The 18,919-nt window shown below is 52.9% G+C and overlaps 1 protein-coding gene across 1 annotated transcript in view; it reads right to left on the bottom strand.

The window, feature by feature from the left end:
* Nucleotides 1-18,919, bottom strand: part of PTPRN2 (protein tyrosine phosphatase receptor type N2) — a gene marked incomplete at its 5' end in the record, with an annotated part of 671,781 nt that overhangs the window by 602,253 nt on the left and 50,609 nt on the right. The window contains one exon of the mRNA XM_082661426.1: nt 17,053-17,103. Coding sequence (XP_082517552.1) covers nt 17,053-17,103 — 51 coding nt within the window. The remainder of the gene's footprint in view (nt 1-17,052; nt 17,104-18,919) is intronic.

Here is an 18,919-nt window from a genome sequence, read left to right as displayed (position 1 = left end):
ATTTGTTCAGGCCACTCGGCAAGTGAGAGAGAAAGTCTAGCCAAAGGAAAACATAAGGAATGGGGATTTTTCCTACCATCATAACAAGGTCTGACATACTGGAAAGTAATAAAGTAGAGATGGAAGAATTCCATTTGGACATAGGTTATAATCAAATAAGGTCATGGTGTTTCATTTCAACAACTGGGAACATAAAATTTATTCCACTTTGCTGAAGAACTAAGACCGACCAATAGGCAATCCTATTGTGTGTTTTCCCAACTGTGTGTTTTCCTAGTGGCATGTGTGATAATCTGCCTTTTATTTCTTTATTTTTTTTTCTTACATTTCTGCATCTTACCAGAATCTCAGGTAACCAGACTCAGGGGAACTCCCCAGGCAGGTACCCCAAGACAAGCCCTACCTCCTCCTCCACCCCCAAAGGCCCACACAGGGTGTTCACAGCAGCCTTCCTATGACAGCCAAACACGGCCCACGCATCGACAGAACAGGACTCAGCAACAGAGGAACAAACGTCTGAGGCGGGAGGTGTGGGCCAGAGAGGGCCGAGGTGAAGGGCGGTGCGGACGGCCCAGGTGGAGAGAAGCTCAGGACCCCACGTTACTTGGGGTGTAGCGCACAGAGAGGGAGACACACAACCCTGAGTGCGCATCTCGGTGGATTTTCGTGCATCACACAGAATTTAAGGAAGGGGTGAGCTGTATGCTGGTGGTGGGCAGAGAAGGCATGGGGGTGGGGAGGGTCTCTCCATCCCCAGGTGAGCCCACCAGGCAGCCAGGGACTTCTTGAGGACAACGCAACACTGCAGGGAGGGGCCAGGACCTGCCTGGTGACCAGACCCCTGCCCCAACTCTGTCAGATTGGCCCCTCAAGGACTTAAAACCCTGGTCATCTTGATGAGGCCAGTCCACGTCTGGACCACAGCCCGGGTAATCACTATTCTAACGCATCCATTAATCCTGTACTACTTCCAATCTCTTCACCACGTTACGCTGCTCAAAACACTGGGCTCTTGACCTTGAGCTGGCCTGACTGCTACAGACCCAGAGCAGTGGGAGGTCTGGGGAGCCTGAGGTCTGTCCAGGCCAATCCCACCACTGAGAGCCCTTCAGGCAATCACGCTTTCCCCCTCTTTCTCTCCAAGCACTCTCAGAGGATCAGTTCTATTCTAAGCAAAAATCAGAGCTGTTATTTTTTTTCCAAGATGGAGGAAGAAAACAGGAAAGCGAACGGTCCTCCCGTCAAACCTCACAGCAGGGAGCTGAGGAAGAGCCCTCCCCCACCCCACGGTGGAAGGTGACTGAGCCGGTGAACCTCCTCCTTGGAGATGAAAGAAGAACCTTCTCCTTGGCCACAGGGCCAGCCTCCCTCTCCCTCTCCCGCCCCCGCCCTCCCAATAAAGCCCACAGGCCGGCCACAGCCTGATTTCCACAGGGTCTCACCCACGCAGCATCACCAGTTTCCAGTCTCTGGGATTTCTTCCAATTCTGAGAACAAGTTTAAAACCCCATTAACAAAACTGATTTCGAGCCAAATGAATCAAGGGGAGGCCCCTCCGCAGATCGTTTTCTCTTATTCATGAAAGTGAAGGCAATCAAGACCCTCCCAGCTGATGGGTTCCCTGGCCCAGGGTTTCTCCAGGGTCTGGGTGAGGGTGAGGCTCCCGGCTCATTCTATCACCGGAATCTGTTTTCAGAGCAAAAAGACAACACCAGTCACCAGCTTGCCCAGCTGGTACCACCAGCCCCCGCTCGGCTCCTGCAAAGTGCTCGCGATGCGGTTATTCTCACTTCAACACCCATCTCACCATAAACGACCATTTCCTCACTTTTGCCGACATCATGAAGGGTTCACAAGTAGCAAATCGAGAACTTGCCCCTTGAAGGCCCATGATGGTGATCCCCCCGTGCTTCTGTGCAGCTGTGGGAAGCAAATGATGATTCAGTTGGAGGAACAGTGGGGCACCCCTGGGTCTAGATTCTGCCGCGTTCACCCAATTTAACATCTAAGTGACCAAGTTTACCACCTGTTAAATGAGAACGAAATTATCTCAGGAGAAAAGAATCACTCAGGAATGTTGCAGAAATCCAAGAAGATAACGTGTGAAAACACTCAGAAAAGTACATAACCCGATGCAAACACACTGCTATCACATAACCCTGTTTCAGTTACAGAAGAGACATGCGGGGCGTTAACCCTCTTGGACTCCCTCACAAGCTCTGAGCCCGGGGAACAGACCAGGCCATGTTTCAAAACAACCCCACGCCAAGCCTGACCTCGTGAAAATCACCCCTGCGTTGGAGACCTCTGCCATCACCCAGCCGTCAACTGACACTCAACAGACCCGCCCCTGTGGAACCTGTGTGCCCAAGGGTCCCAGGACAGGCAGACGGCACCTCTGAAACAGAGGCTCACCCCGGGATGGCCCCAGCTGCTGTGTCTGCCCAACGCCCCTGTGGTGGAGCCGGCTGGGTGGAAATCAGCCCAGGGGCAACATTTAGGCCATGGAAACTGACTGCAAATCAACACACCCCCGGCCAGAGCTGGTTGTTGAACATTTACCAACATACCACTGGCTGAAACACTGAAATTCCCACATGGTTACCTAGAGATCAAAAAAGAAAAACAAAAGTTTTTTTTTAAATATATCATCTCTAGAACTCAAGTTTAGTATAAAATTTTGCTTTAAAAAATAGTCCTGTGTTTTTCACAGTGGCATGACCACTGGGTGACCACTGGCACACGCCCCTCATCTAGCCTCTGGTCGCAGCTGAAAACATCAACAGCTCGTGACCCCCAACGCCAGCTCCCAATCTCTTCCAACGCCTCCAGCAAAATGAACCAAAACTGAACGAGGATGTAGCACATTTCTCTCAAGATCGCAGCAATTCTAGACTCAGAGTCCTACTAACAGAGAAGGGGCAGCCACGAAATACGTTAAAACTTTAAAACCCTTCCTGCCACAAACCCACGTCCATCCTCTGAAGAAACTGTGTCTGTAAAAAGCTGTTTCACAGGGTGGGCGTCCCCAGGGCCAGGAGGCGCGCGCCCACTCCTGGGACAGCTCCGTGGAGGCGGGCCGATCCCACCCCAGAGCAGACAGGACGAATGCAACCACGGGGTCTGCGCCCCAGCAGGGGCTGCTGCCGCTGGGAGAAGGCCACACCCTGCAGACTGGACCACACTGCTGCAGCCCTGCCCCCGTTGGCCACACGTTTATAATCGCCGTGGCAACTGGACAGGGCGGGGGAGCGGAAAGGGTTCCCAGCTCCGAGCAGGGGATGCTTCCTAAAGTGCAAAAATGCATCCCCAGACGCAGGGCTCCAGAGAAGGGCACGGTCGTAGGCTCAGGGAATCTAGGGTGGTCTGAAATGAGCTCATTGAAACTCCAATCTTGGCTTCCAAAGACAGCTCAGACCATCCAACTGTCTAACAGTTGATAATGATAAACTGGAAAAAAAATGTTGTTTTAAATACTAATGCAGAAAAAAACAGGTTGCCATAAATATCTTAAAAACCAAATGTTTTAGGCACTTGAAAGGAAAAGAAGAAAACTGCAGCGCAAATACCAGTCCAACATAAACCTCAAATAGTGACACTTCTTGGCTCTGATACAGTCTACTTGGCTGAACTCACTCCACCCAGGCCCCAGATGCTCCTGTACAATAGCGCTCCTCTTCACGTTGCTGACGTTCCTAGGCAGACACAAGAGCTAGTGCTTACAAGACCCCAACCCCAACCGCAGCATAAACAAATCAGCAGAGGCTCAGGCCAGAAGGAAAGCCCTGGTGAGCGCGGCTACCAGGGTGTGGAGGCGGGTTCTCATCCCCGCAGCCCCCGCCCACCTGCACAGCCAGGCAGTGCTGCCCACTGGCAGCTGGCCGTTCATCCCAGGCGAAGAGGCACAGGGCCTCCGGACTCCACACGGAATCTGCTCATTCATCAAGAAGCTATCACACACCGAGATCACCGGCGGATCCATGGACCCTGGACCCTGTAGGAGACACTGTCCATACCTGGCCCTTCGAGTTAACTTTCCCCCAGAGAAAGCTCTCAGCAGCTCTGGTTTGGATATAACAGAAAACCTGAAAATAGGCTTCATCTACTAGATAACTCATTATCCTCGACTGTCTTCGCAATTAGAGATTTTGAAGGGTTAATTCGAGTAATTGGTAAATCAATCTAGAAACAGGGACAAAAGGGAAAAATAGTATTTCAAGAGCGTCTCCATACACACGCACATCCCCAGCTGGGGCACTGTCCTCAAAGCCGGTGGCCCACCCGTGAGATGGAGACACCGCCTCTCATTCTTGTTAATTCCTCCCTGGGGCGGGGGAGGGCCCACCAGGTGGAGGTGAAGACCCCCGGCAGGGCGACCCCTGAGGATGGGTGGGCAAGGCAGCAGCGGGGCTGTGGCGGAAGGACGGGCTGCTTGGCTGGAGGATGAGTCCTGCCGGAGGACGTCCTGGAGAGGCCTGGCGAGGCGAAGGTCCCCAGTGGGACAGTTTAACTGTTCCCTGTGGACGCACGATGACCGGGCAACTGGGAACTGCAGCAGGTCACCTCTGTGCCCTGGGAGCAGGGGACAGGGCACGGGGCCTTGGACCGTTACCCTGAAATTCCAAGGGGTGGGGTGCACTCAGTTGAGCCTAACCGAGTCTGGCGGTGGGCGCCCCGGGACGGGCTAAGCGAGGCTCGTCCGGCAGTCTGCTGGGGAAGAGGTGCGGGGATAGGCACGCTCAGAGCCATGCTGTGCAGGGACGAACCCCCAGGACTTTGCTTCCTTAACGCCCTGGCTCAAGGGAAGACCACAGACGGCTAGGCCTGAAACTACACTTTCACGTGTACCCTCTCGCTGTTTATTCAGAATAAAACACCCCCGTCGTTTCCCAGTATTGATTACTGTAGTTACAAAGCCACACCAGATACGACACATTAGGGTCGCCATCGACGATGCTGACGCGGCGCCCCATGAAGACGCAAAGAAGCAGAGTCCTCAGCTTCCGACGTATGAATGTCTTTTAATCCCCCCATAACTGCCAGCCCAGGTGCCGGAAGAAGCGGCCCGTATCTCCCTGGAAATTCAGGGCCCAGAGCCGCTAAGCGGGAGGGGCTGCCTGGCGACCTGCCGACCGCCCCGGAGCTGAGAGGAAGGAAAGCGGGTCACTTCCGGGTGCAGCTTCCTGCTTCCCGAGCGGCAAGGAGGTAAGAGGAGGAGCGAGGAGCCGGGTCCTGCCCCTCCCGCCTCCCCTGCAGGAGCCCAGCCTGGGGGACAGGCGCAAAGGGCTCTTTGGAGCCCTGGGCGCCTACGGTCGTGCCCGCGCTCTGAGCACGCGTGTGCGTGCGGCGGGCACGCAAATGGAGCAGAATCAATTTTAACTCATCTCCAGTCATTCACGTGAGGCTCAAAATTGCATTTCTTTTCCTGTTAACATGCCAAATTAAACTCTGCTTCACACCATTTAACTCAGTAATTAATGCCCATTCCCTCTGAGCTTTGATTAATTGGGGTTTGGGAGCGGAACAAGCCTTCCGGCCACGCCGAGGGATGCAGTCCCACACCTCTGGGCTCCCGGACTGCAGCTGGGGCCGTGGTCCTGCCCACAGAGCAGCCTCGGATGACACAGATGCTTCCATCACAGCACAGAACAAAGGTGGTGAGACCGTTCAGACATGCTCCCTGCTAGACCGTCTTCCTGAGGAAACGCCGGGCACGTTCCACGTCAGCATACACAGGAAACAGGCTGGCAGGGCGCACAGCAACTGGTAAAAGCCGTTGCCTCTCGGTGGGCTGAGATGCGGTGGACGAGGGGGTGTGGAGAAAACACTTCACTTTTTATTCTATGTACTTCCAAACTGCTCATTTTTAATGAGAATGTATTCAAGTATTATCAGTATAATCCACTTTGAATCAATACACGATAAGCCAAAAAGAGAAAAGCAGGTAAATACTCCAGGAACTAACGTTTTCCTTTTTTATACAGTAAGACTTTGCTGCCATCTTCTATCATCACAATAACGCAGAAGTGGGCTCAGGAGTAACAATGATGCTCTGCTTCTCAAGGGAGCCGAGTGCTGACCGCTGCCCACTGTCCTGTGTGCACACACCACACGCGGTGTGAAAACTTGAGAAAGAGATAAGAGAATTGCTTACGTGGAAGAAACAGAATGGAGCTGTGGTGTTATCTTCAGGGGAATTTTTATTGTGTCCTTTATTCTTTTCTATATTTCCAGATTTTGTAAGTTATAATTAGGAAAAATAAAGTCTTTATTTTTAAAAATCCACTCAACAGATGTGAAGATAAGCAGTGAGAATTGACACGCTGTGACTCAATGCAGAATTAGACTTTGCCATTTCCTCCTTGATCTCCAACAATCTCCTTCCTTCTGCCAACTGCCACAGACGACGCCCGTGAGTCAGGTGACACGCTGGGCCCCAACCTTGGAGCTTGTGGTGAGGGAGGTGCACACATGCACCTTGCTCAGGGCAGAGAAGGAGGGGTTTCTAAATCAACCAGGAAGACTTCCTGGAAGAGGAGATTTTTGGCGTTGTCACTAACATTCAATTAAATGGGGTATGTCCGCTAGAAAATGACAAAAGACACAATTTTATTTCTCATAAGCTTTGTTTTAAATAAGCTTCACAGCATGGTAATCCTTTTTAAGGACTCTGGGAGTGCTTTACTACCTGACAGTATGTCTCTGCAAAAACTGGTACACTAGAAAGTTCTGGAAACCATCGCCATTTACATTTTATGGGTAATACATATTTGGTTCCCATTTCCTACCCTCCGAACAGCTATTCAGCTTTAAACCAACACACATAAGTAAGCATGTTGTTGACTCAGGAGACGGTGCCAAACTCTCCATTAAAGCAAAACTAAAACAGACAAACATCTTTGCCCTCAGTAATGCGCCCCTTCTGTAAGTTTCAAGGGCTCTGGACAGACTTTTACAGGCGCACAGCCCCTCGTTCCACAGCTCTGGTTCTCAAACGCACCGACCCGGATGTGGGCGTCCCCTCATTTCTTCCCCATCACCAGGGACGCCTGTGGACGGCCAGAACGGCCCTACGCTCTCCACCCAGAACCCTCGAGGCTGTATGAGAAGGAGGGCGGGTTAGCCCCACCTGGTGCTGCCCCTCCGATCACAGGCGGGCAGCAGCCTGGTCCACGCAGCAGGTGCGGATGCAGCTGCATTCAGATGCTGCTTGCAGAGGACTCGCCTTGGCGTCACGTGTCACATGAAAACCCTCCAGCGGGACAAACTGAGCTTGGATGGGGAACCCTACTTTCTCTCCTTAGAGCTCAACAGACGTGTAAAACGGAATCCAACGCTGGAGCAGGGGGTACGGGAGGGCTGTTGAGGGCAGAGGCGGACCCTGCAACGCGGGATGGGGGAGAGGAGGGCCCCCCCGTCTCCCCTGCCAACCACCGCGTCCAGCCGCACTTGGCCAGCTTCTCCAAGCCCCTCCTCCTCTGCTTCGCCATCCACAGCCGGCAGGACCCATGCTCACACCCGTGTTAGGGTCTGGTCCCAGGAGGCAGGCAGGCCCTCAAGCGGGTTCCAGAAATGCCTTTTCCGGGACGAGCGCAAGTCCTGTGCGTCACCCGAACCAGCAGAGAATCCGAGTGAGGGCCCGACTCGGCACAGCAACGTAGCCCATGTGCCGTGCCTGTCCGTGGCCAGGATGGAGGTCGCACCTGCGGGCAGAAAGCAAGAAGGCCAGGCCAACAGGGGCCACGGCAGGTGGGCACTGCTGGGCAGGAACCCATGAGAGAGGCAAGGAGGAGGGTGGGTGGGCAGGGGTGCTCTGTGTGCTAACCCCACGACAGGTGCCATCTGACCAGCGCCCCCCGTGGGTCCAGGGCATGTCCTTGAAGAGGAAGTGCTGTGCTCCCAGCAACTGCATGGATCAGGAAAGGACCCCTCACTCAATGGGCCGCCACCGTTCATCTCCAACAGGCCTCCGTGTCTGGATGCAAACTGTCCAGAAATCAGTAAATACCTTCTGCATGCGCATGATAGCAGACCCCTAGCAGAGGAAAGGCAGTACTTCAAGACTCCTCGACAAACTTCAACCGAGAAGGGAAGTTAAAACACAAACCCTTGAAAACAACTCCAGGCACTGAGACCCCTGGCAGGACAAGGTAGGTGTTCTGGTGAACAGCAGGAGGGAAAGATCAGCGGGTGCAGGAACCGCAGGAGGAGGGGGCGGGGCTGGACGAGGGAAGAGGCCCGGGAAAGGAAGGAGAGCGAGAACAGCGCAGAAGGCAACCCGGTGAAGGGAGGTCACCTTAAAGGTAACCCGGCGGCGGCAGCCACGTGGCAAATGACCTCAAAAGCTCGCACTGGCCGTAGGGGTCTAGACGCGACTCTGTGGGAAGAGAGGCACTGAGGACCGCAGTCGAAGTGGGTGGGACGCACGGAGGGGGAGGGGACTTGGGGGCAGGTCCACCGGTCAGGAGGGAAGTGCAGCAAAGCGGCAGCACGGGTCCTTGTGAGCAGGAAACGCAGAGAATCAGAAGATACTGCAGAGGGGGAGCTGGCAGGACTGCGGGTCGCGGTGCATGAGGGGCCCCTTAGATCTAGGGCGACAGACGAAAAGGACAACTTTAAAGAGCAAACTGAAATAATTCTAGCCATTAGAGAACAAATGTAAGTGTTCCAGAAGTGACTCGAGAGAAAGATTAAGTCATCCTGGAACAGAAAAGAGAGTTTAGGTGTAATCCCATAGGTATACTAAATGTTAGGAAAGCAGGTTCCCAAATTTTTTAAAAGTAGATTTGATTCCATGGCCAATAACTCGAAATGGGAGACAGTCAAAAAACAGATGTTATGTCCTAAAAATAAATGCTGAAGGTCTAATTATCAACTACTCCATACATAAAGAAAAAAGGAAATCAAATTTGCAAAGATGTTTTAAAAGATCGTGCTTCGGCTGAGAAGTGAGATGTCTGCTTTCACGCCTGCCATGGGAGCACAAATCAGGACCGCGTGATAGAAGCCGGGTTGCCAGCACACGCCACGAGCCGCCAAAGCCCCGCAGACCACGACCCAGTACTCTGGGTGTGAGGATATATTCTAGGAAGCCAATGCAAACTACTGCTGAAAACCTTAGGCACAAAGCCCCTCTTTGCTATGACACTTATATTAATTTAAACAACAGTGGATGTATCCTAAATATTAAAAACCACGGAAATGCTCTTTAAAGTTATGTTACACCCACATGATTTGAATATTAGGCAGATATTAAAGAGAAGGTCTGCAAACAGTTATTCGTAGCATCAGAAAATGCAGGTTTAGACTATTGACTGCTCAGGATACAAAACTGTAGGTTTAATATGCTGGCGACTATGCAGAAATCTGCACAGGAAACAAGGCTGGAGAACTTCCATTAAACTATTCACACAGAGGCTTCCCCTGGGCAGTGACTTCTACTTTCCTCATATTTTCGGCTTTTGAAACTTTTTAATATGAGCCCGTCTCTATTAAAAGAAGAGAAGTGGGAGGAAATGACTAAAGAAATCAGGAAGGAGAAAGCAGAGGCACCGGAGCGCGGGGTGAGCACCCAGGAGAGGCGTGGGGACGCGCGCACACCCAGGGGGCAAGTTCACGTTTCTGCCCGGGGAAGGTGGGGAAACCTCAAGGGCAGGAAAACACTCCACCTGTTCACTCCCTGGTCAGCTGGCCAAGGCTGAGCCGTGCTGCGATGACAACATCCCCATAGCTCAGTGAGCCGGGCCAGCTCGGTGTGCGTGCAGAGTCTGTGGCTCTGCTGCAGGGACTGAGACTCCCCTCTGCACCCGGGTGGTCGTGGCAAAAGCAGCTGCTCATGGGGCAGTGGCCGTGACACCACTCAGGGTTCGCTCCCCAGGAGGGGGCTCCTCCACACACGAAGCTCTCCTGCGGCCGGGACACTCCATCTTCCCCAAGCCCCTCCTCCACGGAAAGGGCAGGACATCATCAAGAACTGAGGACACAGCGAAGTGAGGATATAAGACTGAATGGCCGAGGACACAGCAGGAGAACTGTGCTTCCTTAAAGGAATCGCTTCTCTGATGCAGACAAATGGACTCCCAGGATACTTGAAGACTCCCCCAGGTTACAAACGGCGGCCCCTCCATCTGGGCCAACTACAGACAGATGGGCACAACTTCTCTCCCAGGATTCAGGAAGTTTTCAAGGAAAATCCTGCTCAGTGGGCCCAGAGCCACGTGGATCACAGAAAGCACTAGGGCTGCCCCCAAACTGACCGACTTCAGAGTACTCAAATCCTGAATTTCTTCCTGATCCTTTGGAGCCGTGTGATGGGTCTCATCTGTAGTCTCCACCACAGCAAGCTCAGCGAGGGCTTCTGTGGGAAAGCGGGCAAGACGAGGGCTGACTGGCCACTGGTCCTCATTGCCCAGCACAGGGACCTCCTCAGACACACCCCCAGGGCCTTGAGCAGAGGCCGACATGCAAACACCGCGGCTGAACTCCCAAGAGCATGCTTCAGGAATTGGAATAGCCCAAGAGAAGCAAGAGAATGGTCCACTGGTGAAGATCAAAACCCGCAGACTTGGCCTCTACATCTTGCTGATAAAACGATCCTCAACATCTTTATCCAAGATTTAAAGCATCATGAACCTGAGACTTGTCCAGACAAAACTATTATCAGCCTCTACCTCCCTGGAGTCTAGAAGCCCAATCAGGATATCACCGTCAAGTGAAGAACCAGTAATCTGATCGGTCCTCAGTGCTGCTTTTATTACCCAAACAGCAGAAGCCACAACAGGAGCATCATCTTCCTGGAAGGGGGTGAAAATGGTTCTCACAAAGTGGAGTTTGTAAAGCCATTCCACGGAAATCCCATTAAGCGCCGGAAATCGGCCTTAAGAGCCGGAATGCCGAGCCCGCCCTCGGGGCAGCCCCTCCGCACAGAGCCAGCAGCCTCAGAACGTCTAGATCACATGGGCCTTTTCAGGCTCTCCGGGTGGCCCATGATTCATACCGTGTTGATTTTATTGCTGTTACCTAATCTCTTTTTCAAACTGACTGTACTTTTTCATAGTCTCCAGGTTGTCAAATTAAAGCATCTTATTATTCTATATTTTCCAGTGCAATAAAACAGAATAGCTCCGTTTATCAAATTTGCCAGGGCATGCTGGGTACGCCAGTAGATCACAACCAGCAGCTGACAAACCCAGCTTGTGGTCGCTAAACACAAAAATGAAAAAAAAAAAGAAAAGTGTTCTGAGAGCTTCCAACAAAAATACTGATTTGGTCTGCTTCTTTCAGACCTCAAGAAAGCTTTAGAAGGAAAAGAAGAAAAAAGGGAGGGAGGAGGGAGGATGGTTCCTTCACGTGCTCGGGGCCCAGGGGCCTGTGCTGCTGGGGACCGGCAGCTGCATTTCTGAGACCCCAGAAGGGCCAACTCGAGAAAGAGGCAGTGGGTGGCCCGGGACCTGACCCCAGGCCTCGTCCAGATCCGGAGGCCCGCCAGCCCAGCCAGGCCCAGTGAGGCTCTTGCTGTGGCGATGGACGCTGTTTAGGGGAGCGAGGCGGCCGTCCTAGAGGTCCCTCCCCAGCCCCAGCGTTTGCTTCTCCACCCCTGGCCCCACTAGTGTTCATCGCTGGACTTAGGGGCTGTTTTGTGCCCAGGTTCTCGTCCAGTTGCCCACCCAGTGTTAACCCCACCTGAAGACCATCAGGTACCATCTGTCCTCCTGCCCACCCACCTCAGACACCCAAGACATTTCCACCAAGAAGCTTCCATCTGAGGCCAGAATGGGGTCTTAGGCCTCCCACAGGGCTGCCCTCTGCATGGGAGCTGGGGGCTTGGCTAGAGTCCTGGCCTGCACAGGTCAGCACCCAAGGCAGCAGGCCTTAACCAGACCTGCCTTTCTTTTCTTTTTTTACAAACTTATTTATTTATTTTTGGCTGCGTTGGGGTCTCTGTTGCTGCACGTGGGCTTTCTCTAGCTGCGGTGAGCGGGGGCTACTCTTCGTTGCTGTGTGCCGGCTTCTCATTGCGGTGGCTTCTCTTGTTGCTGAGTACGGGCTCTAGAGCACAGGCACAGAAGTTGTGGCGCACGGGCTTAGTTGCTCCGCGGCATGTGGGATCTTCCCAGACCAGGGCTCGAACCCGTGTCCCCTGCATTGGCAGGTGAATTCTTTTTTTTTTTTTTTTTTGCGGCGTGCGGGCCTCTCACTGCTGTGGCCTCTCCCGCTGCGGAGCACAGGCTCCGGACGCACAGGCCCAGCGGCCATGGCTCACGGGCCCAGCCACTCCGTGGCATGTGGGATCTTCCCGGACCGGGGCACGAACCCGCGTCCCCTGCATCGGCAGGCAGACTCCCAACAACTGCGCCACCAGGGAAGCCCGGCAGGTGGATTCTTAACCACTGTGTCACCAGGGAAGTCCAAGATCTGCCTTTCTAAATCAGACTCTGAAATGTCTTTATAAGATTAGTTTTATTACAAAAGTAACACGATTGCTTTAGTAAATGAAGCAATGCAAAGGCACTTAAACATAAGTTAATGATCCTCCCGTCCACACCCGCTCCAAACTCCCTAGTTCCCCAAAAAGATACCAGTGGTCCTCTTCACACCCTTCTTCCTGGGATCCCCCCATCCACACCAGCTCCAAACTGTCCCTAGTTCCCTAAAAGATACCAGTGGTCCTCTTCACACCCTTCTTCCTGGGATCCCCCCATCCACACCCGCTCCAAACTCCCTAGTTCCCTAAAAGATACCAGTGGTCCTCTTCACACCCTTCTTCCTGGGATCCCCCCATCCACACCAGCTCCAAACTGTCCCTAGTTCCCTAAAAGATACCAGTGGTCCTCTTCACGCCCTTCTTCCTGGGATCCCCCCATCCACACCAGCTCCAAACTCCCTAGTTCCCCAAAAAGATACCAGTGGTCCTCTTCACACCCTTCTTCCTGGGATCCCCCCATCCACACCAGCTCCAAACTGTCCCTAGTTCCCCCAAAAGATACCAGTGGTCCTCTTCACGCCCTTCTTCCTGGGATCCCCCCCATACACACCCGCCCCAAACTGTCCCTAGTTCCCTAAAAGATACCAGTGGTCCTCTTCACACCCTTCTTCCTGGGATCCCCCCATCCACACCAGCTCCAAACTGTCCCTAGTTCCCCCAAAAGATACCAGTGGTCCTCTTCACACCCTTCTTCCTGGGATCCCCCCATCCACACCCGCCCCAAACTGTCCCTAGTTCCCTAAAAGATACCAGTGGTCCTCTTCACACCCTTCTTCCTGGGATCCCCCCATCCACACCGGCTCCAAACTGTCCCTAGTTCCCTAAAAGATACCAGTGGTCCTCTTCACGCCCTTCTTCCTGGGATCCCCCCATACACACCCGCCCCAAACTGTCTCTAGTTTCCCAAAAAGATACCAGTGGTCCTCTTCACACCCTTCTTCCTGGGATCCCCCCATCCACACCCGCTCCAAACTGTCCCTAGTTCCCTAAAAGATACCAGTGGTCCTCTTCACACCCTTCTTCCTGGTCATACAGGGAGGGGGAAATGCAGATACATAGATGGGCTTTCCCAGAAAATTACATCATATTATAACCACTGCTCTGCAACTTACTTTTTCTACTTACTATATAATGGACATTTTCCTGGTCAGCAAATAGACATTTTACACATTTTAAGTATCTTTGTAATATTCCATACCACAGATCCACCATAATTTATGAAACCATTACCATAAACCATTCCCACATCACTGGATTTACGGCTGTCGTGCGTTTTTGCCACTATAAATACTGTTGGATGCCTTTGCTTTTATATGTGTGAATCTCAAAAATAAATCAAATTATCAGTGTATTTTTCATTCGGTAACTATTGCCAGATTACATTCTGAAAGAACGTCACCAAGCATACTGACCATCTAAGCACGTCAGTGCCCATTTCCCTGTGTTCTCACCCGCACTGGATGTTATTCATCTTTTAAGTGTTGGCAATCTGATGGGTGTGGGTTATAATTATATTTCCTTAATTACTATTGAAGGTTAACATATTTTCACAATTTCCTCTTCTGTAAATTACTATTTTCACATCTTCACCCACCTTCCTATGGAACTCTTTGCCTTTTTCTTATAATGTGTAAGAGTTCTTTGTAGTTAAGAATCCAAACACTTGGTCTGCCATGTTGCTAATGGTTTTCCCAATCTGTTTATCTTTTTTATAACTTTGGCAAACTATACACAATCTGTGCCATCGTAACCACTGCTAAGTGTACAGCTCAGTGGCATTAAGTACATCCACACGGCTATGCAGCATCACCACCATCCACCTTGAGAACTTTCTCATCCTCCCAAACTGAAGCTCTGCCCCCACTGAACACGACTCCCCACCCCCCCTCCCAGCCCCTGGTGCCCCCCACCCATTCTACTTCCTGTCTCTACTAATCTGCTCCTCTCAGGACCTCAAATGAGTGGAATCATTAAGTATTCATCCTTTTGTGACTGGTTTATTTCACTCAGCATCGTGCTCTCCAGGTTCACCCATGTTGTAACACGTGTCAGAACTTCCCTGCTTTTTCAGGCTGGATAACGTTCCCGTGTGTGGATGAGCTACCTTTTGTCTATCCATTCACATCAGTGGACAGTTGGGCTGCTTCCTGGCTACTGTGAGTAACGTTGCTGTAAACTTGGAGGTACAAATATCTGTTCTGAGTCCCTGTTTCCCTTTCTTTCGAGTATATACCCAGAAGTGGAATTGCTGGATCACACTGTAACTTTGTTTTTAATTGTCTGAGGAACCACCATAGTATTTTCCACAGCAGCTGCACCATTTTACATTCGCAGCAACAGTGCACAAGGGGCCCAATTTCCCCACATGCTTGACAACGCGTGTAATTTTCTGGGTTTTGTTTCTTTACAGTAGCCATCATAATAGGTGTGAGGCGGTGAGTCTATTTCTTTTGACTTTTCTTTATAAAGTATCTTATTCCATGCAAGCATTTTAATTGTGCTTAACAAGGCCTGTTGGGCTTTTTGAAAATATATATAAGGTTAGTAGGATCATATATTTCTACCTGTATCCCAAGAAAAGGGAGGGGAGAAGAGAGGAAGAGAGGGAGAGAGGGCGAGAGGGGGAGGGGGGAAGAGGGAGAAAGGGGGAGAGAGAGAGAGAGAGAGAGAAGAACCGAGTCTGACCGCAGAACATTCTGGACTCCACACTGGCCCCGGGTGGTGTCCTGGCTGCCGGGCCACACCTCTCTGGCCCCACACCCACCTGCTGCCAGGGTGACTCGTGCAGTCGCTCGTGGGGAGCACAGATCCAGGACAGCACCGCTTTGTGTTACTGCCGATCACCCCACGCTGCCACTTCACAGCTGGCTCTCAACTGTACTAGAGAACACATCAAGTATTGCCTGTCTCCATAAATCAAGGCCCGTGTGTTTATACTTCCATTTACATCGCTTTCCTTTTCCAAAGAACTCAAAGCTATTACGTTATATAATGTTAATGTACTTCCACGCCAGGGCGGCCAGCTGGGGTCAGGGAACGAAAGCCTGCGAGGACAGCTGTGGCCTCCAGGCCTGCGCGTGTCAAGGGCACAGGGGGGGCAGAGCTGCAGCTCTCATCCTGTGGGGCCACCCTGGCCTCCAATTAAACTAAACAGGCACACCTGCTTCCTTTATAATCAAACTTCTCCAAGCCAGGGCAGAGGACATATTTTTTTAATAAAATTATTTTTAAAGCTGCCTCCAAATAAAAGCTTCAGGAGGTACCGTCGCAAGAAGCCACGGTGGGACCCAGAGAGAGGCCCGGCCGCGCGAGGTTGCACCCCGAGGCGCTCAGGCCGGACAGCCCTGCAGCGTCGCAAACCCGGACAGCTCTGGTCACAGAGGCCACACCCCAGCCCAGGCCACTGCTTGTCATGATTGAACAGCACCCCCCCACCCAAGCAAAGACACGAAACCGAACCATCCAGCCCGTCAGCAGTTCGTCCCCAGGGCACGCGAGCTGCCGGGACACAGGCACAAAGTTGTTCCCAGCCCTGAAATCCGCACTCTCCGACCCAGGACTTTCTCACCCCGGAATGCCTGGCGCACCTGGTATTTGACCTTCAGCCCCTCAACAATGTCCCCCGTGGGCCTGGCAAAGACCAGTGAGCTCAGCGAAGGTCAGGCAAAGGCCCCTTCACCCCGAGGGCCTCACTGCACTGGACAGAAGGGTCCCAGGGCCGCACGGCCTCCCAAGTTGGGTCCACCCACAAGCCCCGCGTGGCGCAGAGAGCCGGGTGGAGCCAGAGCGCCTGTGTCCAGCCAGGCAGGGAAAAATCCACCCCAAACACACCCATAATCTAACGACGGGGACGGGCAGTGAGGGGTAAGAAAGCCTGCCTCATGCTGGGCCACGATCGACGTGTGCAGTGCCCGGATCTGCTGCCAATCAAACAAGATGCTGGGTCTTCTTCTAAGGGGCAGCCCCTCTGAGCAAAGGCTCCAGAGCCCAGGCCTGGGAGGACACCCTGCTCTGACATTTTAGGTCCCCCATTTGTGGGCTACGAGCCCTACCTGAAAACACAAAGCACCAGACGTCTTCTCCTCCGCCTAATAAGAGAGGAAAAAAGGGGGCCGAAAGGATGAAGCTGCGGAAGAGGAGAGATGGGAAGAACTTGAGAGTCCCCAGATCAAGCAGCCCTACTCCGGAATTCTGGGTTCATGGAGCCTTAACTACTTTCACTGACACTAGTCTGGGCAGTCACCTGTAACTTTTAAATACAAACAAACAGCTTCCCACAAATCAGCTTAAAATACTGGGGTACAGGTACAGATAAAGATACGGACACACAAACACACGTTCACAGAAAGAACCTGTTCTACTTCCATTAATTTCCCATTTCCTCTCCTTTTAGTAGTGTCCAGAGAAGTTTCAGCTCCACGACGCTCTTCGGAAGAATCAAACAAACTCAGCCTCACCCAGAACCTTCGCTCCACACAGCGAAAAGCCACGCTTGGAGTCACAGTGGGCTGGTGGGACAGAGGCAAACCCACATCCTCAGCCATGTGTCCGGTGGCACCAGCACTTACCGTTCACGCAGGTCTCAGAGGGTGTGCACAGGCCATCCTCGAGTAAGCAGCCTGGGGAGGAAACACAAAGGAGAAAGGAGTCAGAGCCTCAAGAGGAGCAATGCAGCCCTCGGGGCCGTGGCATCTGCTGACTCCTGCGTCCCAGAGAAGCAGTGCAGACCTGCGCGGGCTCTGAGGGTTTGGCCTTTCTGAGATGCTGCTGCATCATCTGGAAGCCAGAACAACGTGCCCCTGGCTTGAGTCAGTGAGAGGGAATAAATGCAGGCGCAGCTTCTCTGTCAGGAGGATGGTCACCGTCATCCTGTCCCTTCTGGCAACGAGGAGGGGCCGTGTGCCCGAGGGGACCTTCCCGTGAGCGGCAGAGGGGACGCCGGGTGCGGGCCCTTCAGGCAGACACCTCGTGGCGAGCTCCCCGTCACGGCCAGGCCCACAGGGCTCTGTGAGCAACATCGTTTGGGTAGCGCCCCTGGGTCCCTCTCTCAAACGTCCTAACACCCGCTACGTGCACGCCCGAAATGGACAGGCAGCCTGCGTTTGTGGCCAACGAATGGGAAAGAGGAGGGAGAGAGGCACAGGCTCCATAAAGAGACCAGAACGTGAAGTGAGCGCGACGCCAGACAAGTTTACCCACAAGCGGGGGGCGGGGGAAGGGCCCAGAAGGCGGGCCTCCTGCTCTGCCTTCAAGTACATCTGCGACGCAGGGAAAGGACAAGAGCAAATCCATCCCCGGTGGGGCGACCCGGTCAGGCGAGGGTGTGAACAACGGGAGCAACAGTCAGAGTGGTCCTCGGGGCCCCCCTCAGGGTGCCCCAGGGCGGCGCCCCCTCTGCCACTCACGGGAAGGTCCCCTCGGGCACACCTGCCCCAGCGGAGGGCCGTGAGCCAACGAGCGCCAGGTGTACCCTGAACACACCGCACCTTTCAGCGACGCAGAGAACACATTAGTTTCAAAGCGTGATGCCTGCACTCCTGTTCCTCCAACTGACAAACTCCTATTTACCCACTGAAACCCAAGTCGATAGTGCCCCCTGGAAACTCCCTTGACTAGGCTGGCCAATTAGTTCTGTCCAGGCACCCGCTGTAGGACTCTCCACATTGTATTGTGATGTCAACTTAAAGGCATAACTTCTCTGACTATGAGATTCTCAAGGTGAGAAACCACATAAATTTATGTTTTTATCCTCTACCATTTCGTGAATGGCTACCCGTGTGTCTGGAGAACAGCAGGTGCTCAAGAGTAAACAGATGAGTGAAAGAGGATGACAAATAGAGGAATTAATCACAGGGGATTCACCCCCAGGGTCACTGTAAAGTTTCCAATCAGGGAACTGCTCTAAGATCCTACAGCCGAAGCACTCATTCCTTTAAACAGATACGGACTGAGGAAGGCCCAGAACCCGGATCCGCAGAGGATGCAAAATACGGTCCCAGAACCAAGGAAGAGAGTCTCACAGAGGATGGAACGGCCCAAATTCACGAGAAGAAGGAGTCTCACCCTGCCCTTGTGACAACTTTCAGAGCCGGAACTTACAGTCCCCTCGTTGCAGAGAAGCCCTGAGAGGCAGGCCCAGGGTGCAGGCCCGCGGCGAGCTGGACACTGCCCTGGGCCTCAGCTCGGAGCAGAGGTTCCATCGTCCTGAAACCTCATACCCTCGCGAGAAACAGCACTTCCTTTTTCAGTCTAGTTTCAACGCACACCTCTACCGCCTCCTTCACCGTGAACTGACCCCCGTGTTCAGCTCCCCTCTTCTCGCAGCTGCGCCCTCCTGTCCCACTCCCCCCTCCCTCCAGAGCCAGGCCGAGTGCGGGATAGGAGGAAAACACCCTAAGAGGGAAGCTGCGCGAATGCCCCCCCAAGACAGCCTGG

The sequence above is a fragment of the Grampus griseus genome, assembly GCF_964374135.1.
Source record: "Grampus griseus genome assembly, chromosome: 9".
NCBI lineage: Eukaryota > Metazoa > Chordata > Mammalia > Artiodactyla > Delphinidae > Grampus > Grampus griseus.
The sequence above is the reverse complement of the archived record's forward strand: the minus strand, read 5'-3'. Positions and strand labels throughout refer to the sequence as shown.